Source organism: Papaver somniferum, chromosome 9, assembly GCF_003573695.1.
Source record: "Papaver somniferum cultivar HN1 chromosome 9, ASM357369v1, whole genome shotgun sequence".
NCBI lineage: Eukaryota > Viridiplantae > Streptophyta > Magnoliopsida > Ranunculales > Papaveraceae > Papaver > Papaver somniferum.
In genome coordinates this window covers 53977466-54004178 of record NC_039366.1, presented here as the reverse complement: position 1 = coordinate 54004178, position 26713 = coordinate 53977466, and the positions used below count along the sequence as shown (strand labels likewise).

The 26713-nt window shown below is 35.2% G+C and overlaps 1 protein-coding gene across 8 annotated transcripts; it reads left to right on the top strand.

Annotated features, from left to right (window-relative positions):
• Positions 1-26: 26 nt before the first annotated feature.
• On the top strand, positions 27-12519 carry LOC113307786 (UDP-glycosyltransferase 86A2-like). 8 transcript variants are annotated; one of them, XM_026556236.1, is made up of 15 exons: positions 28-167; positions 449-607; positions 727-770; positions 1272-1545; positions 2069-2376; positions 2526-2811; positions 2918-2985; positions 3395-3646; positions 4557-4632; positions 4829-4905; positions 5022-5071; positions 6864-6948; positions 7318-7416; positions 7557-7890; positions 11215-11352. In XM_026556236.1, the coding sequence occupies exons 2-14, from the start codon at positions 460-462 to the stop codon at positions 7779-7781; spliced, it is 1992 nt and encodes a 663-aa protein (XP_026412021.1). In that variant the 5' UTR covers positions 28-167; positions 449-459; the 3' UTR covers positions 7782-7890; positions 11215-11352. The 8 variants fall into 8 exon arrangements, with proteins under 8 accessions (XP_026412025.1, XP_026412026.1, XP_026412021.1 ...); XM_026556235.1 differs by having other exon boundaries at positions 29-167; positions 2069-2409; XM_026556238.1 differs by lacking the exon at positions 28-167 and adding an exon at positions 912-1038 and having other exon boundaries at positions 509-607; positions 2069-2409.
• Positions 12520-26713: the final 14194 nt, after the last annotated feature.

Sequence of the window (26713 nt, the reverse complement as noted above, 5' to 3'; positions counted from 1 at the left end):
GGGGTACTGAAGACATTTTACTCTTCATATCCTATATGGATAATATCGCAAAGGCGTCAATTATAAGCTGCTTGTTTCCCTCGCGAGGGAAGAAGAAGACACTGTAAGAATTTGAACTTTCATCCATTGTTAACCGTCTTCTTTGGGAACCCTAAACGTTTCGAAAGGTAATATTTATATTCTTATTCACTGCATTCTTCACGTATATTTGATTTACGCGAAATTTTTAGTACAAAATTTTTTGGTTTATGGGAAATTAGAAAATGAGGAACTTCTTTTAGTTGTCATTAACACTTAAATTCGATTAGAGAAGATATAACTCTTTGGAAATGCCACTCTAGGTTGTTTGCATTTAAATTTTTAGTAATTATCAAGTAGAAATTTATTTGAGTTACTCATCTTAGACTTAGAATTGATTAGGGTTTTATTTTGTTAAATTTTGTTTCAGGAGAGCAAGAGATGAGTCAGCATTTGAAGTTAGCTAAAAGCTCAATTTTCTTACACGATGCCAATCTACATAAATGTCCACTTCTGGTCAGACCGTGCTTTTATTATTGGCGTAACACTGTTAATCAGCGATGTCAAGTTATTAGATCTTCAGTAGAAGGTAATACTGATAAGGATTTATAAGGTTCTTGTCTTTTCCCACCATGCCATTCGTTTGCTTTACTCTTTCTTGTTTCCTACTTTTACATTTAGTTAAGTGTCCTGGCTTTTGATAAACAGGATGTTATACGACAAGAGATTCTACGAAAACAACTTATTACGAGGTACTATTATTTGTTTATTAAGCATTTACTTTTAAGATGTTGTGCAGTTACTTCAACTTGGATTTCGTGTCAAGGTGTAAGAGTTTCTCAACTGCAATTTGTGCTTGTTTGTCTCTTTTCAACATTCCTGTCCTTTGCAAGCCACATGGAGCCTGTGTTTTGCATTTGGGTGCTTTTTCTAGGGGGTTGTATGTGCACCTCAGGACGGCGTTCACATTGTGTTATAATTCATCTCAGTTTGTTATCCATCACAGGTTGATCTGTGAAGGTTAGCCTTATTTCATTTCATTCACATTGACCTACTTCATTGAGTTAGTGTGCTGCATTATGTCAGGTCTCCTTTGTGAAAATTTTTATTGGTTGGTTTTGAATCTTTTGATAATTCTTACATTTGGTTTTCACCACCATGAAGTTCAGATATCTTCTATGTTTTTTCTATATTTTAGTTTCTTTGATAACTTTGAAATGAGTTTGACATTACTGGTTTCCTTTTATCTTCAGGCGGAAGTTTGGGATGGAGAACAACTTAATACCTGTCCACATGTACAAACGCTTAGACAATTTCCAAGGGAATTGCTTTCTGGAAAAATTGTGATGGTTCGATTCGACTCCACTCCTTTCCTTCGAGAAGCACTGGACTATAACACCCCATTAATCAAAAGTGCCCTATTTAGTATCAAGTATTTGTTACACCATGGTGCTAAAGTCCTTATAGTTAGTGATTGGGGTCGACCCAAGGACTCAACACAGCTTCTCTCAGCTGAGATTGTTGCAGGTATGTGCGTTAAGAATTTCCTTGTTATTCCTTTTCCCGTGTTCTTCTCATGGATGTTTCTGCAGCAGATATTTGACTTTCAGTTCCAAGCATACTGCAGTTAAATAGTATACTTTTATCTTCATGTTATTTCAGTTCCAAGTATACTGCAGTTAAATAGTATCTGGTTTTATTTAGAATATAGTTTGAATATCTTAAGTGTTTTTGGACATGGAATGTTTCCTATTATATTGGACAGTCATCCAGCTTTATTCTGTCTTCCTGCTTCCAACTATTAAAATAGCTCCTCACACATGCAAAAGACTGACAATTTGTAAATGCATCGATACCAAACCCAAAAGTAGTGTAGGGTAGAAGAGCGAACCGAAATTATTAGCAAAAATTCACTAATTTGTTTTTTAGCATTTAACAATGTTCAATTAAGAAGGGAAAAGATTTGGAAGGGAATAAGTGGGAAAGGCGGGTAGGTTATGACATATATTTGTGGTTTTTCTGCTTCTGTTTAACGCATGTTATATTTCAGATAAACTATCATCAGCTCTCCAACTAAAAGTGGTGCCGGCAAATTGGGTTTCTGTCAACTCACAGTTTAAGATGGAAGAGGTTGAGATATCAGATGTTCTTCTTTTTGAGAATCTCTCGAAGTTTAAGGAGGAACGTGCGAATTCTTCAATGTTTGCTGAAAAATTATCATCAGGAGTGGATATCTTTGTTAACGACACTTTTTCCCAATCACATAAGGTGCTAGCATCAACCGTTGGTGTTTCTCGCTATTGCTATGCTTCTATTGCTGGTTTTTGTTTCGAGAAGCAACTAGAGGAACTGGTGGAGGTGACGAGGCCCAAGCAACCGTATTTTGCAATTGTATACACTCAATAAGTATTTAGAGTTATCGATATTTCAAGTTATTCTGTGATATTGTTTATATACTCCATTCGCGTATGTCCTCTCTTGATGAAGATATGAAAATTTTGACGCAGATCGGAGGGGGGAATCTCCATGATAAAGTAAAAGCCTTGGAATTTTTAGCTTCTAAATGTGATGGCTTGGTTTTTGTCGGAATGATGGCATTTCAAATAATGCATGGCCTAGGATTGCCAGTGCGTTTGAATCTTGTGGAGCTGTCTGCTGTTGGATCTTCCTTAAAGATAATTCAAATTGCACGTGGAAGGAATATACCTATTCTGCTACCAAAAGACTTTTGGTGCACTAATATGTGCAATCGAGACGAATTGCGTACATTTACTGCCAACGACATCTTGGATGGTGAGCTCTCCATTTTTCGGTATATCTCTTGGTCTAGATTGTTGCATTTAAAGTCATCTTAACACTATCAGGTTGGTCTCCATTTTCCTATATTTACCTCCTTCAGGTTGGGAACCTGTTGATCTTGGGCCGGTTTCATTGGATGAGATATCCTCACTCCTTACAAACTGCAAGGTAAAAGGATGGTCATAGTATAACATATACCTTTGTTTCCTTAACTTAACTCTTTTATACATCTGTAATAGAGTAAACTGCAAAATAACTGGAGCCAAGTGTAGAACAACTATCTAGAGAGGATAGTACATGGTAGAAAGAATGCAGTCTGACTAACTCATGTTTATTCAGACGATTTCGTCTTCTAAAAATGATATACTTCAAAGCCTTCCAAAATTAGACTTGAGTAACAACAGTATCCTACTTTCAGGAGTTGATGTGATTAATGGCATACATGCCTGGTGTCTTTTTTCATTATTCAAGCTCAATAAGGCATTGTTCTTACCGTGTTTAATCATCACCTTATGATTCTAATCTTTATTTGCGGCACTTTTTTTTTAATTAGCTTGCATCATTGATTATTATGCAGAAGATTCTGTGGATTGGCCCAGTAAGGTTTATGCTGTCAAGACCAGACACTCATGGAGCATCTAAGTTGGCGACAATGGTTGAAACATCAAGTAGACGTGGTTGTGATGTAACTGTTGTTGGAAATGCTGCATGCAAAGCAATAGCAGAGACGTCAAGTGCGCTATCCCTTTATAGTTTGCATGAGAACGCTTCAGTTGTATGGGAATTTCTGAAAGGAAGAACACTTCCGGGGATTGCAGCTTTAGACAGAGTATGTATAATTTACATCTTATGTTTTTGTGGTGCAAGTCAGGTAGTTTTCCAAACAACTGATATAGAAGTCACAAATGGTAGAATAGAAAAAGCAAATCCGTCATCTACTGCGGAGAACATGTAAGAAATGTGGGGGTGTTGATACCTTCTAAATTGATTGCCTTGGGTTTCTCTTAAATGATTAACATGTGCAGGAATTATAAATCAGGTTATAGTAGGTTGTTCGGTTAGCTTGGGGTTTCCATGAAGATATCTGTAACCAGTACTACAGACTAGACTGTAACCAGTACTACAGACTGGACTTATGAGTTTCAACTACATCTAAATCCCGAAGAGAGAATGTGGAGCTGTAGCATGAAGTTGATGTCTGGGGTTACTAGGCTCTTTTGCAGTTACTGTCATTAGTCATTAATTAGAGTCGCCCATAATGTCCACATTCAAAGGCTTCCATAACAATTGTAAACCACAATCCGGTCTAGCCTATTGTTCGTGGCATCACCAGAGATATTTAGAATAGATCATCCTTGCTAGCCCATGCTCGAAGTACCATTTCTACAAAACAGAGGTCCTTTTTTGCATGCTTTTATTCTGCATTCAGATGTACTTACACAAAACAGAGGCCATTGTTTGCATGATTTTATTCTGCATAGAGATGGATGTAGGGTTTGTGAGGTAATTACGTATAAGTGCATTTCTGCATTCTTAGAAAATAAATCTGAAGCGTAACTTCGAAGGTATGGTGAACGAGTGGGTAATATGGTTACTCAATTGTTTGATTTGTTTACCAATAGATCTAGTGGAGTGACTTCACGGAAGTGTAAGGGAACTAGTTTTTTCATGCAGCTGAAAATAGTTTCATTCACCATATTAGAATCTAGTGGAATGACTTCATGAAGTATCTTTTGCAGGCATACCCTTTTGACATTGACTGGAAATCCATTTTTCGTGATCCAACACTACCATTAATAGTTGATATTGGGAGCGGTATTTTCCTTTCCTCAAGCTCATGTTTTGTAGTGAATGTCATTGTTACAGTAGAATCTAGGAGTGAAGTAGGTCCATGGTTGATTATCCCACTGGTCCCTATATATTTTATTTTCTAGTATCAGAAATAACTATAGTTATACCATGACAACTATAAGCTGGTTTGTTTCTAATGATTTGTTTGTTAATAGCACAGGAAATGGATTATTTATCTTTGGAATGGCAAGAATTCAACCAGATGTAAACCTTCTGGGTTTGGAGATAAATAAAAAGGTGTTTTTGCTCCTATTGCTTGGTTTTGATCATCTTCATTTCCTGAATAATAAATATTTTAATTTTCTAACTTTTTCGGATAAACTTCATTTGCTAATAAGTTCAATTATTTTCAGGTTGTAAAGCGTTGTCTTGATTTTCTTCAAGAATCTGGCCTGAAAAATAGGTGTGTGTTTTTAACTCGTAATATTTAGTGAGAATCACCACCAAACTGAACTTTCACATGCCCACGACCTGAAATTCATTTTCACATGCCCACATATAGAGATATCCTTGGTGGGTGAGCAAAACCCACATTATAATTTTGTGTCAAAAATTTAAAAATAACATATCCAGCAAAGTTGGAAATCTTTTGAAAAGATCTGTACAACTAGTACAAACTACGAAATGTAAATTTTAATTTTTAAGTGAATGTTAAAAATGGTTGATTTTTTAAGCATGGTCTTTGTACACCAGCAGATGCCATTTTTTGATGCATAGTGTCACACCCCCAATTTGCGGCTTGCAATTTTCTTGGGCTATAGCCAGCAATACTGTGGTTCAGTGTATAAACTTCACCTTGAAGTACTCAGAAAATTACAAAACTCTTTAAGCATTTAGCTACGGATGTCTTTCTTTAAGCATTTTCTTGGGCTGTAGCAAGTGCACAACTCAACTCTTTAAGCATTTATCAACAGAAGTCTTTCTTTCTTTTCTCTTTATCTCTTCATGTATCCCTTACTGCATAATAGGCTTGCAATGTATTAAACTCACAAAATCAGCAACACAATGAACACAAAGATATAATGCAACATTCTCTTTTGTCGCATCAAAAGAAGATTGCAAAACTCGTCCATAACAGGACTACATAGGCTAATCACTGAGTGATGCCTAATTCTCTTTAGGTTGAGACTCACTTTCCCAAAGCATAGCCTCTTCTCTCCTGCCGATTTATACAGTAGTACAATAGCCAAAATCTAGATTACACTGTTCACTGTTCATTATTAACTATCGCTAGAACCTCATTCCAATACAGCTTTCTCCAATTCGTCCCGGACATGCCACCTCTGTTCCAAGTGGTTAAGAAACTTATTTTGCAGTTACAAGGTGCTTTAGAGTTGTATCAACTTGTCCGCTCATTCATCCGTACGTGTAAATCCTTCAAATGTGCATAACCGTCTCTTTGGAGCTATTCTTGCACCAACTTCTGCTGTACTCGTCTCGGCCATGCCCTTAACTCAATTTGACGCTTAACATTGATTAAATTCATGTCCATACTTGTTCACAACTGTCGCATCTCAATGCTCCATGTGCCATTTCCTTTACTTGGCCGAATAACCGACTACAATGAGGTATTTGGCATGCGCGTTCTCTTGCTGCTCTGCCCTGGCCTTGGACTAGCACATAGGCCAATTCCATATCCTAACATCATCCTTGAGCTGGGCATCACGAACATGCATCAATACATCACCCTTTGATGTGTTTGTCATCATTTTGCCTTCTGCTGTGAAACTTCATTTCATCGGTCAATATCGCTTCATTGCTATGCCACTGATTTGCACGGTCACAGATAGAACCCATGCATCTACTTGAAAAATGGATGTATGATGCTCAAAGGATATATAGACACATGCTAAATAATCCCAACTTTTGTGTTTTGGTATGCATGCAACTATTCTTCAGTTGGATGCATATAAAATTTGCCTCTTTTTGTTCAGTGGACGCATATACAACATGCAATCATGTTTCCTAGGTTTTAATATTTATAAGATGTGGGCCTATGATCATTTTTTTTTATCTGGATGGGTCTGAGCAAAATTATCCTTTAAAAATTTGAGGCCTCTTTAACTGATATTTCGCGTGCTTATTTTAGTCATAGATTTAGTGTTCTCTTATTCTTCATGCTTTGCAAGGACCAGTCTGTATTAACCAAGTAATGAACTCATTTTTCTTCTAAAAATAGTCGCTATATTCTCCAGCTACTTCATTGCAACCAATGCAACATCCACATTTCGGTCAATAGTTTCCAGCTACCCTGGGAAATTGGTTCTTGTTTCCATACAGGTATGCTGCATCCTGCCTATTGTTGCTTTTCTTTATCTATCTATATGAAAGGTTATTATTTCAGCCTTTGGATGACACTGTTTTTACCCTAGATTAATATTAAGATGCAAATGAGAATCTCGATATTTAGTAGTCCCCTGCAGTTTCATCTGAGTATTTCTTTTGCAACCATAGAATCTATATGGTTTCGTATTCTTGCCCCTTCCTTTTAAACCTAGGGATGTTCTTGATAACCGACTAACATCCTAATATCTTGGTGGCTAGAGCTCCCTTGTCATACACAATAAACATTTAGATACTACATCCCTGAGTTGCAGTATTAGCCTTGAGCATCGTTGTGAAACTGAAGCAACCCTCTTCTAAATGCAGTGTCCGAACCCCGACTTCAATAGACCTGAATATAGATGGCGAATGCTTCAGACGTTGCTTATTGAAGCAATAGCAGGCCTGCTTGCAACCGAAGGAAAGGTATATCTCCTACCCATCTTTGTAAATCATATCAATTGAAGATTGAAAAATGAGTGATGGCGCAAGTAAAGGAGTTCTGTATGTGCATTAGGGTGGAAAATTCGGTTTCGTCAGTATTAATAAACAATCTGATTTTATAGGTATTTATCCAATCAGATGTTGAAGCAGTTGCAGTGAGAATGAGGGACCAATTTATGAAGTACAGCGAAAGCAAACTCGCCATCCTAAAAGACGAAACAGATACCAAAATTGATAGCAGAGGATGGATTGAGGAGAATCCATTTGGCGTTCAGTCAGATTGGGAACGCCATGTCATTGAACGCGGTGACCCAATGTACAGATTAATGATTTCGAAAATTGATTAGTGCTAAAACCATTAATTGATTTCTAATACAGTAGATAGTTTCACAACATCAACTGAAGTAGTTCCTTGGCTGTGAGAGAACAATTGCCAAGAGTTACCATATGCCGGAGGTACGTGTTGCTCCAAATTAAATTCTTAACTCGCTTTTATGAAATCTTTTTTTTTTTTTGCTAGGTCAAAATGGTTTATTAAAGCAAAAAAACGTAATTACAAGAATTACAAAATGGGAGGTTCTAGACCTCCCCACCCCCATAAACCAAAGGGGAGAAAAAAAAAACTCTAAAAACTCATAAAATAAGCTCCTAAACATTAAAAATTAGCATAAAGAAGAGAACTAGGAAATTAAAAACGTTTTCGTCGTCCAACTCTAAAATTCTTCTTCTTGGGAATGAGATCATCAATTATTTGAGTTAAATCATAGGGCTCCTTGTATTCATCTTCATAATCATCATAGCCATAATCCTCTTCATTTTCTTCTAAAGCATAATTACCACCTGGAACAAGCTTAATAGGAGATTGAGCTTTCTTCTTAGTTGACATTCTATCCATTTGCTCATTTTTTTCCTTGAAATAATCTTGTCTAAAGGCTGGATCTCTAATGAATTTAGCACGCACTTCATCAATCTGAATAGTACTTGCTTCCTCTAATTCCTCCCTAGACAAAATATTACCCATATCAAAAACATTTTCCTCCAACCCTGCTTGAATATCCTTGTTATGCTCACGGCTTGGACTGTCCTCATTATACTTTGAATTCATAGCCATGATCTTGGCAGCTTGCTTGGCCACTTTTCTAGCTTGCTTCCTGGCTAGGATATCTGCATCAACTTCACCCCAATCTTTTGAACCCATACTATTGGCCGAGTCACTAGAATCATCTTGTTCCTCCTCCACCAAAACCTCACTAGAAACGTTAGCAAGGCCTAACTCAAATTCTAGGGCACCATACTTGTTATTTACCACTAATTCTGTTTGAAAAATCTCATCCACAGAAGTAGTTTCAAAAGATTTAAATTTAAAAGGAGTACCTTTGTTTGGAGAGCTCTTACTCTTTACTGTTTTCCAATCCTCTTTAGATGATCCTTGTTTAGAAATAGAAGCAGTCACGGCCTGAAGATCAGTTTGCTTGGACTTACTCTTGGTTATAGATTCAGGCTTTGAAGAAGTATCCAAATAGGCCACGGCCCACGGCCTGAATATGAGTTGCTGTTGTTTGCTTGGATACGGGCAAATCTGTACGATCAGCAAACTCCAAATCCTTGTTGTACACGGACTGTCTATCCACATGAGTTTGCACGGACATATTTTCAGACTTGTTCACTGATACGGAATTTCCAGATTTAGAACTAAACACGTTTCCTGCCATATTAGGATTTACGGATATTCCTTCCAAATCCACAACTGACGTGCCTTCCAAATTTTGCTTAGACACGGAATTGTGTTCAGAGTTTTGGTTTGGCACTGGAGCTGTATCATTCTTAGTCCCAGACAATGAATCCAAACTCCCAGAACTTGCAACTTTACGTATAACAACATCTGCTTTTGATGCTTTTATGAAATCATATACCCACATAGTTAGTTGTAGAATTGGAGACTTAGGCACGTCAATACGGGCCTTCCTCCTGCGTTGTCATTTATATGCACATGATGATAGTTGTCCATGCAGATCCCACCTCTTATATTTTTCTAGGTTAGTAAATCTGAAGTGTATACGGAGTTGAACTTAAACGTTTAAACTCTCCATTAACTTTTCAACCCAACTGCACCTCTTATATTTTTCTAGGTTGGTAAATCTGAAGTGTATACGGAGTTGAACTTAAACGTTTAAACTCTCCATTAACTTTTCAACCCAACTGCACTCAAATGTTCATCAGTACGTGGTCTTTGTGAAGGACACTTTGGTGGTTGTATGATACCCTCATAGAGACAAAGACTACCAAGTCCAAATTCTTTCCTATAGAAAAAAAAGTTGTTAGGTGCCATATTTAAATTGTGAGCATGCTGTACTAGAATCTACATCAACTGTTTGCGCATTAACTCCAACATTTAATTATAGGACAACATTAAAATCTAAACGCCAGTACAAAATTTGGGTGACTTTTTGCTAAGAGATTCTGGATTGTAATCTACCACTCCTTAAACTCCCTTATACAATCCAGAACTACGGATGCTCTTTTATTATCATGTCTCTCATAGTAGGACCTGAAATGACTAAGTGATAAAAAGAGAATAAAAAAGGACCAAGGTAGTACTCAACTTTTGATCATGTCGGAATATTTAATTCTTAGTAATAAATTAGTAATTTACTTTTTTTTCCTAGTATATTTTTGGGAAAACATTTACATTAACTGTCAAGATTTTATGGACCAAAGCAAGAATAATCCAAACCTGATATTTTTGACTGGTCATAAAAATCTTTCATAAACAAGAATCCAATATCATTCATTTCTCTGCAGTTTGTTAAAATCTTGAAGGGTGTATTTGTCAACATAAGATAATTACTTGGTCAAATCAGTTTCATTTCACATTTCTGATCCTTATCTACCCTTCTTTTTATTTATACTGCTAAGTGGTAACTAATTCCCATCTACATTCTACGTTTCATATCTCTCTATGAGATAAATTTCTGTTTTTCTTTTTTGAAATACTATTATTCAGATCCAGAACAACAATGGCTAACAGCAATCAAAAACCTCATGCAATCTTCATTCCGTATCCTTTACAAGGTCATGTAATTCCATCGGTTCATCTAGCCATTAAACTTGCATCAAAAGGTTTCACAATATCCTTTATCAATACTCAATTCATCCATCATCAAATATTAAAATCTCAGTCAAAAACTAATACCATTGCGGACGACATCTTTGTTGAATCTCGTAAACTAGGTCTAGATATTAATTATTATACTGTTAGTGATGGTCTTCCAATTGATTTTGATCGTTCTATTAACCATGATCAACTCATGGCTTCTCTGTTGCATGTATTTTCTGCTCACGTCGAAGATATTGTTCGTAAAATCATCATTAAATCTTCATCAACAGCTTCTCCAGTTAATTGTATGATTGCTGATACATTCTTTGTCTGGCCATCTATGATTTCCAAGAAACTCGGGCTCTCATATGTATCTTTCTGGACTGAACCAGCTTTAGTTTATTCTCTCTATTATCACATGGACCTTCTTCGCAAACACGGTCATTTTGCCTCCAGTGGTATGCTAATATTTACTTGTCGCCTTTAATTGGTTTTGCAATCTAGAAACGGTTTCTAAAAAGTTAATAGTTGTAGAATATGAACTTTTACATATTCTCTGTCTATATATGCCTTTTGGTATTATATCCTAATTGTATGTTCAGAATTGTTTTTTAAACTGCATTGCTGAAAATGCAAACCTGTGTGCCTGATTATGTATTTATACTGGATTTAATATGTTGCAGATAATCGAGAAGACACAATTACCTATATACCCGGTGTGCCGGCGATTGAGCCTGTTGATATGATGTCATACCTACAAGACACGGATACGTCGACGATAGTTCATGAAATTATCTTTAAAGCATTCGATGATGTCAGAGGAGCTGATTTTGTTATATGTAACACAGTTCAAGAACTCGAACCAGAAACAATTTCAGCTTTACAAGTTAAAAAGCCATTTTTTGCAATTGGACCAATATTTCCAAGTGGATTCACTAAGACTAGTGTTGCTACAAGTTTATGGCCCGAGTCAGATTGCACCCAATGGCTAGACACTAAACCTAAGGGCTCAGTCTTATACATATCATTTGGTAGCTATGCTCATATTAATAAGAATGATCTGATTGAAATTGCTCATGGGTTACTACAGAGCAAGGTTAATTTCGTGTTTGTTCTCCGACCTGATGTTGTATCAGTTGATGATCCAAACCCCTTGCCAGAAGGGTTCTCGGAAGAGAGTAAAGATCGTGGGATATTAATCCAATGGTGTTGTCAGATTCAGGTATTGTCACACCCAGCGGTAAGCGGATTTCTGACTCACTGTGGCTGGAATTCTATATTGGAAAGCATCTGGTGTAGCGTACCTATGTTGTGTTTTCCTTTATTGACTGATCAGTTTACCAATCGGAAACTAGTGGTGGATGATTGGAAGATTGGACTAAATATTGGCCGAAAGCAGATTACGAGGAAAGATGTATCTGAGAAGATCATCCGCCTGATGGATGAGAAATCAGGTCATGAGTTTAGAAAAGAGATCGTGGAGGTGAAAAAAGCTTTAGAAAATGCATCAAAAAATGATGGATCATCGGAGAAAAACCTAAGCCAGTTCGTGAAGGAGTTGAAGGTTCTCATTGGTAACAAAAGTAAAAAAAGGGACCACTGATGGCATTTCATATCAAGTCTTTTTTACTTTGAAAAGAGAAGAAAATGCACGACTTTTGGTCTTTGGGTCCAAACTGGGTCGCCACCCACCGCAATCTTTGTCTCATGGCGTGCGCGGTTGAGGCTCAAGAAGTCAAGATGGAGTTCTGACGCATGTAAATGTTCGTGTCCAATATGGCAATATCTTAGTCGGGAGTGGTATATTATACATATATCAAATTAGTTAAAAAGAAACATATTTGTCTGAAGTAGGATCCCTAATTTTGTTTTGGCTCTACTGATCTATGTTTTTCTCTTCTAATTCAATTTTAACGAGTGAGTGAATGTTCCCTTTTGGTTTAGGAATTTTGACTTTCTCACCCCTCAAACTTTCTAGATTTTTTTTTTTACGAGAAAAGAAATTTTATTGAAAGAAAAAAGATTACACAAATGAGTTGAGAAGTTAGGGACATTTTTTTATCTAGAGTTGAGAAGTTAGGGACATTTTTTTATCTATTCTCCGGAGGTTCTAAGCCTTTTGCTAAACTTGGCTGCTGAATAATTATATGGTTCTTATGTAAAAATTCAAACATAACGAATTCAAAAGTAGAGTCATCTAAGACTGAACTGTTATACCAAAATAATTTGTTAGTATTGAAAATAAAAGAATCAATGACTGTGTTATTTAAGACTGAACTGGTATACCAAAATAATTTGTTAGTATTGAAAATAAAAGAATCAATGACTGTTTTGGCATCACTAATAAATCATTCTCTCCTTTTCTTTTTCCTTTGATCCACTTTACAACATCCAATAAAGCAAGGCTTTCAGCTTCTTCCGCATTCTTCGCGAAGCTTGGTTTGATTTTGCATCCAATGAAAATACAGTAGTGACATACATAGTCAATCCAATTCTCGACATATTAGTATTCTTGTCAAAAGCTACATCACTGAAAATAATAATGCAGTCTTCTGGTAAAGATTGATAACAATGGATAGGTTTTTTCTGCTACATAATTCAAACCAATTGTTTCCGTAACGTCTACATAGTTCAAGTATAACTCTGTACCACTGACTAGTTTAAGAGTTAGTCGTGTTGTGGAATGATAGTTTAAAGATTTTCCTTGAAAGATGTGTTGGCATTCTTTCCAAATACTCCAAACAATTGAAAAAACACTACCATAGATTTTTTCTTTAATTTTCTGGTTTACTTCTCTGACAACCCGTGATTTTTTAGATCAAATAATTTTAATCATCCCAAAAAAGAATTCTATATATGAAAAATGACTTTAGAGAAAATTGAAAACCACACAATTAAAATTAAATTGAAATCCAACATACAACAAACATTAGATAAAAAAAAAAGATAAAAAAAAAACGAAGAAATGAATATAGCATTTTCGTTTTATTTAAAGAAAAAAATATTTTATTATTAAGGATTCATAGATGATTATATGATTTATGAAGATAAGATAGATTTTTGTATAAATGAGATTTTGGAAGTTCGAAGTCAATTAAAACAATATTCTGAGTAGTTTGGTTTAAGAGTACTTTGAGCTTTGGAGAATATGAAGTTTACATAATAAAAACACACATATATGAAATGTTTGTAAAATTCATGCGCTCTACGCATATGACCAAATATAACCAAAGAAGTCTCCATGTAATTTATAATACAGTAAAACTTCGATAAATTAATAGTTTTAGGACTAAAGAAAATTATTATTTTAACGAAGTTATTAATTTATTGTGTTAAAATTTAGCTTATACAACTCTAGTTGGGATCAGAGAATTTTATTATTTTAGCGAAGTAGTTAATTTATAAAGGATTAATCCATTGAAGTTCTATTGTAGGTATGTATATTGTTTTATCTTATTTTGTGGTTGATTACATTACAATTTATCCAATTCAAAATAGCGATTACATGATTTCTTACAAGAATACCAAAAACACTAAGATACAATATTATCAAAGTTCTAATACAAATGAAGGCATCAATTAAAAGTAAATTGCGTAGAGAACGACCCATATAACCATAAAGGTATCCAATTTTTGTATATATAAAATAGTGCAAACGATGGTATAATCCAAAATCAAATCCGACCAACTAAGCTGTTTGTCTTCTTCTTTGATAAGAGATGTTCCTAATAAGTGCATAAATTATATTCTCTCCATCTCTAAATAGTTGACATAGTTCAAATTTACACAAATTTTAAGGCAATGAGGAGTTAGGAGTATTTTTACGTGTTGTTTACAACTATACCCTTATAGACAATAATTAGTAAAACTTAGAAATGATTTTTTTTTGGTCAATCAACAATTTTAATTACAAGAATAAAATACAAAAACATGATAATCAAAATCGTGATTACATGATCGCTTACAAGAATAACAAAAACATCAAAATACAAGATAATCATAACCCTAATACAAATAAAGATATCAATTACAAGTAAATCGCGAAGAGAAAGAGTCATAAACTGCAAAGATACCCAATTTTTTTATATCTAGGGAAGAATGATGGTATAATCCGGAATCGATTCCGACCATTTAATCAGATTTTCTTATTCTTCAATAAGAGATGCTCCTAAAAGAAAGGAGTAATTTGCACATAATCTTGTAGATCCAAAATATTTGGATGCCCTAAATCCCTTTGATTGAATATGGATTCAAAGAAATACCGTGTTGAAACATCGATGTTTTTGAATCGAGAATAGCAAGCCACGAACCAGCGATCAAGGTTTGAATAAATCATCCTCAAAACAGAGAGAAAATCGCCCCAAATGGCGAAGAAAATTTGCTCCAAGTAGCGAAGAAATATGTCGAAAGACATAAAAACTAATAGAAAATTTAGTTTTATTCAAAATCTATCGAATAAGACTTAAAAAGAGAAGAACTCTTGCTCAGATCTGGTCCAAAAAGGACCAAATCTGAGCAAGATGTTGATGGAGGCTAGGTTTTTTTTTCTTAGAGAGAAGGGGAAAAGAGAGGAAAGAGAAAGAAAAACATAAATGTACAAAACTTAGAAATGATTTATCTCTCAAACAATACCACAAATATTTGTAAACTTTATACCACTGAAAAGCGTTTTAAAATACACTTATGTAACGAATATAAACATTGCTATCAAATTATACATATGTCATATACTAACAATAATCAATTAAAATGACATATTTAAAAATTAATATCCCTTTGTTTAATGATATAATTCATCCGTTAGTGGATAAAATTTTAAAAATAAATAGGTCATCTATTTAGGGGCAGAGGGAGAATATTTCTTAGGGTCTATGTTTATATTTTGTTAGAGCACTGCTCGGTCAAACTCGGATGCGTTGCTATCTCAAGCATGTTTGTCAATGTTAGTGATCAAAACTATAAGTCTTGATTTCTAGTTTCTTATAGCTAAGTCTCGGACTAGGATAGTAAGTGTAGTTGAGCTCAAGGACTTCATGGCGATTCATCATACAAGTAGAAGATCTACTCAAGAAACCGGTGGAACTTCTCGACAAAAAGGTATGTGGAGACTTGAACTTATCTATCACTCAAAAGTCTATCTATTCTATCTCATACTCTTTAAGGCAAAAGTCGTATGCTATATATATAGACTAGATCATACACACTTGGTATCTCGAGCGGAGTATATCGCACCTATCTATATCTAGAAATATGTGTTGGTAAGCTTTTCGCTTCGACCAAGTTTATCTTTACCTAGTGACGAAGGTCATGAATGTTTCAATCACTTTGAAAATTGCTTTGACTAGAAATAGTGTAACAACTATATAACGTCCTCTAAGAATGTTTCAATGATTGGAATGACAGTTTAGATTACATAACCAATGGATTCCTTGAACCGAATTTTTCAAACTTTGTTGATCAAGAGAATCGGAAGAATGGCAAGTGCCAAGTCCGCGAACTCAGTCCGCGAACTGCGGAAGTTCTCAAACCCGAGAATTTCTGCTGGAGTTGACAAACTACTTGCGTGAGCCAAGTCCGCGAACCCAGTCCGCGAACCGGCGTAGTTCTCGAACCCGAGAATTTTTGCTGGAGTTTGTAAACTCTATCCGCTATCTTAAGTCCGCGAACCTAGTCTGCGAACTTGAGAAGGTTATATATATCTAAAGATGATTTCTGAACTTAATCTTAAAAGACTAAGGAATGCATTTGCAAACCGTGGCTATTAAAGTTCATGAACCGATTCGAGTGAATCAAATCATCTTTGATTCAATTGTGTCTTGTGTAGTTACCTAAGTTTTCCTTGCAATTGAACAACTCTCTTAACTAGTTCATTTGAGTCAATTGAACTAGTTATGGTGAAGAAGAACATGTTTGGTATGAAACGTCCATATGGTTAACCTCTTTGGGTAGACTATTGTTGAACCAATAATGTACACGTTTGGGTGCGGTTAACAAACCTAGAAGCATACAATCATTTGTGTATGAAAAGTTAAGTTTTCGATCTAACGGTTGAGAAATATTAGCTTGAATCTAAATCAGGTTTTCATCTAACGATGAATATTGATTGCTTTGTAACTAAGGTAAAACCCTGATTTGAAAGGCTATATAAAGGAGACATCTAGTATTGTGCAAAACTAATCCCCACACCTTACGTGTGATACTAGTTTGCGTGCTAGAGTCGTTTCTCCTTTAACCTTAGGTTTTCTTCTTCTAAAACCAGGTTAACGACTTAAAGACTTCATTGGGATTGTGAAGCCAGACCGATACTACTTTTATCGTAGTTGTGTGATCTGATCTTGCATCTTCTATCGTAATAGTACAATCATATTGATTGGCTAGAGATCGTGAGAGTTCTCCTATAGGCAAGATATAAAAAGTAATCACAAACACCTTCGTCTCATTGTTTGTGATTCCGCAACATCTTGTTTCGCTACCATACGATTAAGATAATTGTGAGGTGATTGATTAATCTAGGTTGTTCTTCGGGAATATAAGACCGGATTATCAATTGGTTCCTGTTCACCTTGATTATTATCAAAATATGGAACAAAAACTTTAAGGTTTTTCTGTGGGAGACAGATTGATCCTTTGATAGATTTGTCTGTGTGAGACAGATTGGTTTATTGTTAAAGCCTGCGATTTTGGGTCGTAGCAACTCTTAGTTGTGGGTGAGATCATCTAAGGGAATCTAGTGCGCAGTATCCTTCTGGGATCATAGGCGTAGGGAGTACAACTGTACCTTGGATCAGTGGGAGACTGATTGGGGTTCAACTATAGTCCAGTCCGAAGTTAGCTTGGAGTAGGCTAGTGTCTGTAGCGGCTTAATACAGTGTGTATTCAATCTGGACTAAGTCTCGGGGTTTTTATGCATTTGCGGTTTCCTCGTTAACAAAATTTCTGGTGTCTGTGTTATTTCTATTTCCGCATTATATTTGTTTATATAATTGAATAATACAGGTTGTGCGTTTGAATCAATCAATTGGAAATCCGACCTTTGGTTGTTGATTGATATTGAATTATCCTTGACATTGGTCTTTGGTACCGTCCAAGTTATTCCTTGTGTTAGATTATAGACTCGCTGATTTCTATTAGCTTGAGTAAATCAAAACAAGAGAGAGATATTAACTCCTTGAGATACTTTTGTCTAGATTGAGTCAGACTGTCTAGTTGATTCTCTAGTAAGTGTTTCGGATTTAGTCCATAAAGATTGCTAATCGAAATATTGGGTGGTGTTGTTAGACCCCCGCTTTTTCAATTGGTATCAGAGCAGGCAAACACGTTCAAGACCTTATTAGTTTGTGTTTGTAGCGATCTGACTCTATGGACAGAGGTGCTATCTCTATTAACGTACCACCAGTCTTCGATGGATCTAATTACTTATGGTGAAATTTTTTTATACGAGCTTTTTTTCAAGCACGTGATTTTCAATCATGGGTATATGTTGTTAATGGCTATGATGCTCTCGTTGTGGCAGTTGGAGATGTAAACGTTCCCAAGAATATTAGTGAATACAGTCCTGTCGAGATACTTGTTGCAAAGTAAAACTCCAACGTTTTGAATGTCATCATACATGCCATTACCCCAAATCTTCAGCACCATGTGTCTAATTGCACTAGGTCTAAAGATGCTTTGGATATCTTAGAAACCGTATTTGAAGGTAACTCTAGTGAAAAGGAAGCTAGGCTTCAAAACCTTAATTCTGATTGGGAGAACCTTCGTATGGTAGATGAAGGTACATTTGATGAGTTTAATCACAAAGTGTCTGAAATTGTTAATGCATCTTTTGCATTGGGTAAGACTATTCCTGAAAAGGACATTGTGATGAAAATTCTCAGGTCGCTGCCATCTAGATACGAGTCTAAGAAGCATGCCATCGTTGAGGGAAATAACCTTGATAATCTCTCCAGAAATACATTGGTTGGAAATCTAAAGATCTTTGATCATGAGCATACATCCAAAATCGGAAAGGATGTTACCTTTAAAGCACAAAAGAACACTAAATTACTTGATAAGAGTGAAAGTGTTTATGTCTATGAGGATGATCAGTCTGAGGAAATTTTTTCAGATGAAGATCTTGACAAATCAGTCTCCTTGATCACAAGACAATTTAGGGATCTTCTATTGAAGAGAAGTAAACGGTTTTCAAGAAACAAACCTCGGTCATCAGATAAACCTCACAATCGCGTCCCTCCTAAAAACAGGGATGCTGACGAGGATATGCCACAATGCTTTAAGTGTAAAGGTTTTGGTCATTTTGCAAACGAGTGCCCAAATCCTAGAAAATACACTGGGAACAAAGGTCTTGCTGTAACACTTGATGAGATGTCTGAGATCTATGATTCTGATGAAGATAGGAAATCAAGTGTCGGTCTTCTATGAAAACATTGATTTTGATAATAGTAGCAATACATATATCAATCTTGATGGTTTCGGTGAAGATGAGAAGCATTTGTCTGTAATGTTTCAGGATCTACCTTGTGTTTATCTGTTGTTGCACCACAGATGCCTGATTATTATCCAAGATTGGCGTGCTCGTTTTGTTCTCAGAAGGGTCATGAACTATCAAGATGTTACAAGTACAAACATCAAGTGAGGCACGCCAACAAACTTCAACGAAGAGCAAATCAATTAGCAAGGAAGCTTAAACTTGCTCAGAAAACCGCTGAGGTATGTAGGATTTTATCTTCGTCTAAGAAGTTAGTTTCCAAAGACAAAACAACACCATTTGAGAAGAAAGTATGGTCAAATCGTTTTGATAGACAGAAGTCAGAGGATTCCTCTTAAAAGGAAATTGGTGGACAAATTGTTGTTCACCGTAGCACAAATTAATTGTGTTGTCTGGGAAATATTGTCTCATGTGCCTGATCAAAAGAGACAAGGTTGTGAACGCACAGGCTTTAGGAAAAGTTTTCTTAGGTTTATTCTTTTCTGTCTATCAAATAAAAGGAAGGGTTATTTTCGACAATTCTACTCTTTATAGGGTTTAGAGTTGGACGTCCACGAACCTGTTTAAAGGTTTCAAACCATACATTCCTTTTTCCTCTTTGATATTCTTTTTATTTCAAGACTGCTTGTTGAGATTGTGAATTCCAATCACAAAAATCAGTTGGTTATAGCTGTTCTCATAAGCATCATGTCTTTGGATAGAAAGGATGTCAACATGATTATTAATCCATCAATCAAGGAAAAGGAAAACTCTCCAGTAATTCCGTCCCTGAAAAGAAAAAGGAGGAATACAAGAAAGCCAAGGGTTGTGCCTTCTAACTCTCAAAAGTTTTTCGATGTTCTTGAGGAGTTGAAGTAAGTACGAAAGGAGATTCGTGATATTAAGGCTTGCGTTTTAAGATTTTTGGAAATACAGAAAGCCCTGGTTCGACATCATCAGCCAAGACGGTTTGTTGATATTAACTCCTAACTTCACGAACCTTATGTACCAATGGCTGTTGACGACAAGGAGTTCGGGAATGATAAAGAATTTGTCAAAGATATTGTTGCCTAGTATGTCTTCTTTTTGGCTTAGTTGGAAGAATAGCTAGTGCTTTGAACAGCGATGATTGTGACTACACATAACGAAGATTAGACATGTGGAATAGGAGCTACTAAAGTTTCATTATCTTTTTTGTATTCCATATGTATTGATAGTTTTGTCACTAAAATTGACAAAGGGGGAGATTGTTAGAGCACTGCTCAGTCAAACTCGCATGCGTTGCTATCTCAAGCATGTTTGTCAATGTTAGTGATCAAAACTATAAGTCTTGATTTCTAGTCTCTTATAGCTAAGTCTCGGACTAGGATAGTAAGTGCAATTGAGCTCAAGGACTTCATGGCGATTCATCATACAAGTAGAAGATCTACTCAAGGAACCGGTGGGACTTCTCGACAAAAAGGTATGTGGAGACTTGAACTTATCTATCACTCAAAAGTCTATTTATTCTATCTCCTGCTCTTTGAGACAAAAGTCGTATGTTATATATATAAACTAGATCATACACATTTTGTATTTCGAGCCGAGTATACCTCGCCTATCTATATCTCGAAATATGTGTTGGTAAGTTTTTCGCTTTGACCAAGTTTATCTTTACCTAGTGACGAAACTCATGAATGTTTCAATCACTTTGAAAATTGCTTTGACGAGAAATAATGTCACAACTATATAACGTCCTCTAAGAATGTTTCAATGATTGAAATGAGAGTTTAGATTACATAACCAATGGATTCCTTTAACCGAAATTTTCGAACTTTTTTGATCAAGAGAACCGGAAAAATGGCAAGTGCCAAGTCCGCGAACTGCTGAAGTTCTAAAACCCGAGAATTTCTGCTGGAGTTGACAAACTACTTGCGTGACCCAAGTCCGCGAACCCAGTCCGCGAACCGGCATAGTTCTCGAACCCGAGAATTTCTGCTGGAGTTTGTAAACTCTATCCGGTGTCTTAAGTCCGCGAACCTAGTTTGCGAACTTGAGAAGGTTATATATCTAAAGATGATTCCTGAACTTAATCTTAAAAAACTAAGGAATGCATTTGCAAACCGTGGCTATTAAAGTTCATGAACCGATTCGAGTGAATCAAATCATCTTTGCTTCAATTGTGTCTTGTGTAGTTACATAAGATTTCCTTGCAATTGAACAATTCTCTTAACTAGTTCATTTGAGTCAATTGAACTAGTTACGGTGAAGAAGAACATGGATGGTATGAAACGCTCATATGGTTAACCTCTTTGGGTAGACTATTGTTGAACCAACAATGTACACATTTGGGTGCGGTTAACAAACCTAGAAGCGTACAGTCATTTGTGTATGCCAAGCTAAGTTTTCGATCTAACGGTTGAGGAATATTAGCTTGAATCTAAATCAGGCATCATCTAACGGTGAATATTGATTGCTTTGTAACTAAGGCAAAACCCTGATTTGAAAGGCTATATAAAGGAGACATCTAGTATTGTGAAAAATTAATCCCCACACCTTACGTGTGATACTAGTTTGCGTGCTAGAGTCGTTTCTCCTTTAACCTTAGGTTTTCTTCTTCTAAAACCAGGTTAACGACTTAAAGACTTCACTGGGATTGTGAAGCCAGACCTATACTACTTTTATCGTAGTTGTGTGATATGATCTTGCATATTCTATCGTAATAGTACAATCATATTTATTGGCTAGAGATTGTGAGAGTTCTCTGATAGGCAAGATATAAAAAGTAATCACAAACACCTTCGTGTCATTGTTTGTGATTCCGCAACATCTTGTTTCGCTACCATACGATTAAGATTGTTGTGAGGTGATTGATTAATCTAGGTTGTTCTTCGGGAATATAAGACTGGATTATCAATTGGTTCCTATTCACCTTGATTATTATCAAAAGACGGAACAAAAACTTTAGGGTTTTTCTGTGGGAGACAGATTGATCCTTTGATAGACTTATTTGTGTGAGACAGATTTGTTTATTGTTAAAGCCTGCGATTTTGGGTCGTAGCAACTCTTAGTTGTGGGTGAGATCATCTAAGGGAATCAAGTACGCAGTATCCTGCTGGGATCAGAGGCGTAAAGAGTACCTTGGATCAGTGGGAGACTGATTGGGGTTCAAATATAATCCAGTCTGAAGTTAGCTTGGAGTAGGCTAGTGTCTGTAGCGGCTTAATACAGTGTGTATTCAATCTGGACTAGGTCCCGGGGTTTTTCTACATTTGTGGTTTCCTCGTTAACAAAATTTCTGGTGTCTGTGTCATTTTTATTTCCGCATTATATTTGTTTATATAAATTAAATAATACAGGTTGTGCGTTTGAATCAATCAATTGGAAATCCGACCTTTGGTTGTTGATTGATATTGATTGATCTTGGACATTGGTCTTTGGTACCGTCCAAGTTATTCCTTGTGTTTGATTATAGACTCGCAGTTTTCTATTATCTTGAGTAAATCAAAACAAGCGAGAGATATTAACTCCTTGAGATACTTTTGTCTAGATTGAGTCTGACTGTCTAGTTGATTCTCTAGTAAGTGTTTCAGAGTTAGTCCATACAGATTTCTAATTGAAATATTAGGTGGTGGTGTTAGACCCCCCCGCTTTTTCATATTTGCTATCATTTTTGTATATTACTTATTATCATGTTCATTTTATGTTTACTAGTTTTGTTAGGACGAATCAACCAAAAGAAGCATAATTGACTATAAAAATTGTTAGGGAATCAAACTCTATTAACGAAGAAGGATCAAAAACAAGTTGGAACTCTTTAAAATCTAGGAGTTTATTGTACCACCTTGTTAAGTACAAAAAGACAATTATAACGAGAAAATATGTGAAGACATTCCAACGTTAGACGAAGAATTTATAAGCGGAACGAGAACAAGCTGCCCAACTCTAGAGTCGACAGCTTAGAAGGAATTTCCTGCCGATTTTGGTCATGTTTTCACTCAGTGAAAGTCATGTTTTTCAACTTCTAAGAATAGATGGTTCGAGGGAAAATAGCACGATTCTTGTTTGAGTTTTTAAACTCGAAGGGAAAGTAAGGATTCAAGTGGCTGATTCTAGCACGACTAGAGACACTTATTAGACGCGTTTTTGACTTGTAAATCAAAGAAACTTGATCCCCGATGGGATTCTAAACTTAGAAAGAGAGAATACTTGAGATCCAAGCATTAAAATTTATATAAGAAGACATTTAAGAATCAAACAAGGCATCTTAGATCGTCTCATTTATACATCTCATACTACATTCCACAATTTTTTAAACCTAAGATTTTTCCTTTTAAGGGGAAACCATTCTTCTTCTTCTATTAAATATTTTGCATAGTTTTTAGTGAACCTATGAGTATTTAATTATTCTATTGGTTAGGGATATAATCTGAAGTCCTTAACATATGAATCAATCTGGCTAATTATTATGAGGTCCTAAACATATGATTGTGTTCGCGCAAGATAATAGTTTTATCGTTTGTTTAAGTTGCAGTTAATAAGATTGACAACACATTTACGGATAGTTAAGGTTCTTACGTAACTTTATCAAGCATCTTAGCAACAAATATCAACTTGTGTTCACTTGTGGTGCAAATCACGAAGGAAGTCAAAAGTAAAGCTTAGCCTAGGCTGAATATGCCATGATCATACAATGTGTTGCATATAAATAGATCGCCTCAAAGATACTAGTATTCTCTTAGCGATCAGAATTAGGTTATTTGGTGGAAAATAATTCAAATGTTGGTGATTACAATATATATTGACATGTAGAGGCGCAACAAAGTATTACATCGACTGGGAATAAAAGATGGAATCCTTAACCAATAATTTCTCAGCTTGGTCGCAACCTTTTACTTACGTTATTTTTTTTTCTATTAGTATACTTTAGTTTAATTCACTACATACCCCATTGTTACGAAAGAAGTTGACAACAAATAACAATTCTTTGTTTTTTGTGCAAACCAATCCCTATTTGCTACTCAACTCGTTATTGTAGAAAATGTATGTGCCATTTAGGTTGGCTGACAACCCATCGAATTTCGCTGTCGTTGTCGGGAAGCAGTAGGCAATTTTTTTTTTTTGCTCTTAGTGTTTTTTAGGTGTTTAGGTTTTATTGGTGGAAACAACTTGTTAATGGGATTCGTCATCCGTCAATTCTGAAAACAGGTAGTATAGATCACTTTTATTTTGTTATTTTTTTTTATTTTCTTAAAGAGATTTAGTTGAATTTGGTTTCCTTACAGAAATAACACATAAGGTGCAAAAAATCAGGCACATTATGGTGATAATTAATTTATAACTCTCAATCTTTCGGTAATTTCCCACTTACCATGGGTACAATCTGAATTAATCCTTTGATTATGATAAGTATTCTAAAGAACCTTTTATTTATTCTCATACATCCCAACAACCTTATGGTGGGTATGTGGGTCAACAACAACAAACAAGGTGGGATATATAGTTATACTTCCAATTGGCTTCATTCTAGTTGTGCGCATATTTTAGATCAACTAAAGGACATGGAAGAGTAGACTAGTTTGATCTAACATATAATAAGGAGAACATTGCACCAACCAATTTTACAATAATATAATTGATCAACTATAATTGAGTCACCCCATGATCGTATTTATGATCATTCACCCATTTAACTAGACGAATTATGGTTTAAAAATTTACTATGATTATGTAATGGTAAACATAAGAAAATTCTCGAAAAAACTATTCCAAATATGACAGAGTATCGGAAGATATTTTCCAAGAAATTAGTAGGAACATCCATTTGAAATTCAAACGAAATTCTAATAATATAAAATATGACGCCGATGAAGATTCTGAAGAACAGTTTGGTACCAATGATGAAGAAAGATTTAAGAATGAAACAAAACTGATTAACATTATGGAATAACTTTTCAAGAATTATAATGATAATTAGGTGAAACATCTTTCGTTTTGTTCGTTTAAAGTTACCTCTGGCATTAAGAAGCTTTTAGTAATACCGTCGGTGGAAAACTAAATTACATTGTTATTATAGTTTTTCAATTAATTGATTTGATTAAAAACTAACGATACAGTTATCCTTGATAGATCAAACATACTTATTTTATGGTCATTCTCTTCTGATATAAGGTCACTCAAGTTTGTTTGCGGGTTTGACTATTACAGATCTAGTGATCCAAGTTCGATTATTCAAAGTTAACAATCTTTGTTCTATGTGTGTTGATCAATAGTGGAATCATGTTATTTGTGTAGCGGTTACTTTGAAGATTTAAGATTAAAAACTTGAATTTTTTTTTTCCTTCTGGTTTATGATATTTTTGATTCTTCTTGCACACTTAATTCTCTAGGATACAAATAAGAAATTTATATTTATATACATAAGGCTTCAACCAAAACTTTCTAGTTGCTTCTTATTCTTAAGTTTCTTGGATAAAACTTGTTCACTGAGTTGATTATTTCGATAATCACTGTATTGGTTAGATCTTTCATGGAAGGAGTTTATTTTGATTGAATGAAAGATCCTTTATTCTACTTTATCTCTGATCGAAATGTCGATTTGAGAGATTGATAAGTGAGTTGGTTACTGAAACAAATTTATTTATTTGCCTTTCCGGGTTACAATCCAAAGGAGTTGATAGCGGAAGTCTTCACATAGGTGAAACAACTCAAGATAGTGGACTCTGTCTTGGGATTCATATATGTAGACTAGATTAGTTATAGGCGCAACGATACTGAAGGAATTAAGTAAGGAAGGAGTGTTTACTTGGTCTCAACTATACGAAGTTGAGATAATCAATTTGTACAACAATTTAATTCCAAGAGTATTCGAAACTGGATTAGGTCTCGAGGTTTTTATGTCAAATAGTTTCCTGGTTAACGAAATCTTGTGTATCCTACCGTTACTTTACTTTCCGTGTTATAATTATTCTTATAGTTATAATTAAGTAATTGCACTTGTACATTAATCCACTTGGTGTGATCCATAGTTAATTTGGTCTCGAACTTTGACTATGTATCAAGTTATATCTTGTTGAAATAATTCTTCAGCCATTATTGTTTTGGTAGAATTACATAATGTGTGTCTGTATAGATTGATATCGAAAATATTGTGATGTGTTCGGTACCCTTCTCATTTCAGAATGTCTTTACGATAAACATTAGGTTGTTTTATCGAAAATAATTCAGATATTAGCTGAAAGGAAGAGGATACCAAGTACACCGCCAACTTTTCGTTCGTGAACCTGTAAGAATAAATTTGTTACAATTAATAAGTATAAATTGACATAAAGATCCTTATACCTGATTGTGAAACAAGTTCCTTGGGCGATCCCAAAAATCAATATCTAAGAATCAACCTAGTATGTACCCAAACTAAATTCCAACAAGATCAAGATTTATAATCTACATTGAAGATACGAGTTCACAAGAGCAAGTCTTGCAGGTTCTATACAATTGAGCTTAAACGTTAACTAGGTTGTTTAAATACTACTTGTGATGTTTATATTATAAATATAAACAATATATAGTTTGATTTTAATATTATTTTGATTTTAATATAAACAATATAAAACAATATATGTTTGATTTTAATATTAGTTTCATATATAGTTTGGAAACAAATAACAAAATACACCGGAAATTTTGTTAACAAGGAAAACTACAATATGTATTAAAATCTCAAGACCTAGTCCAGTTTG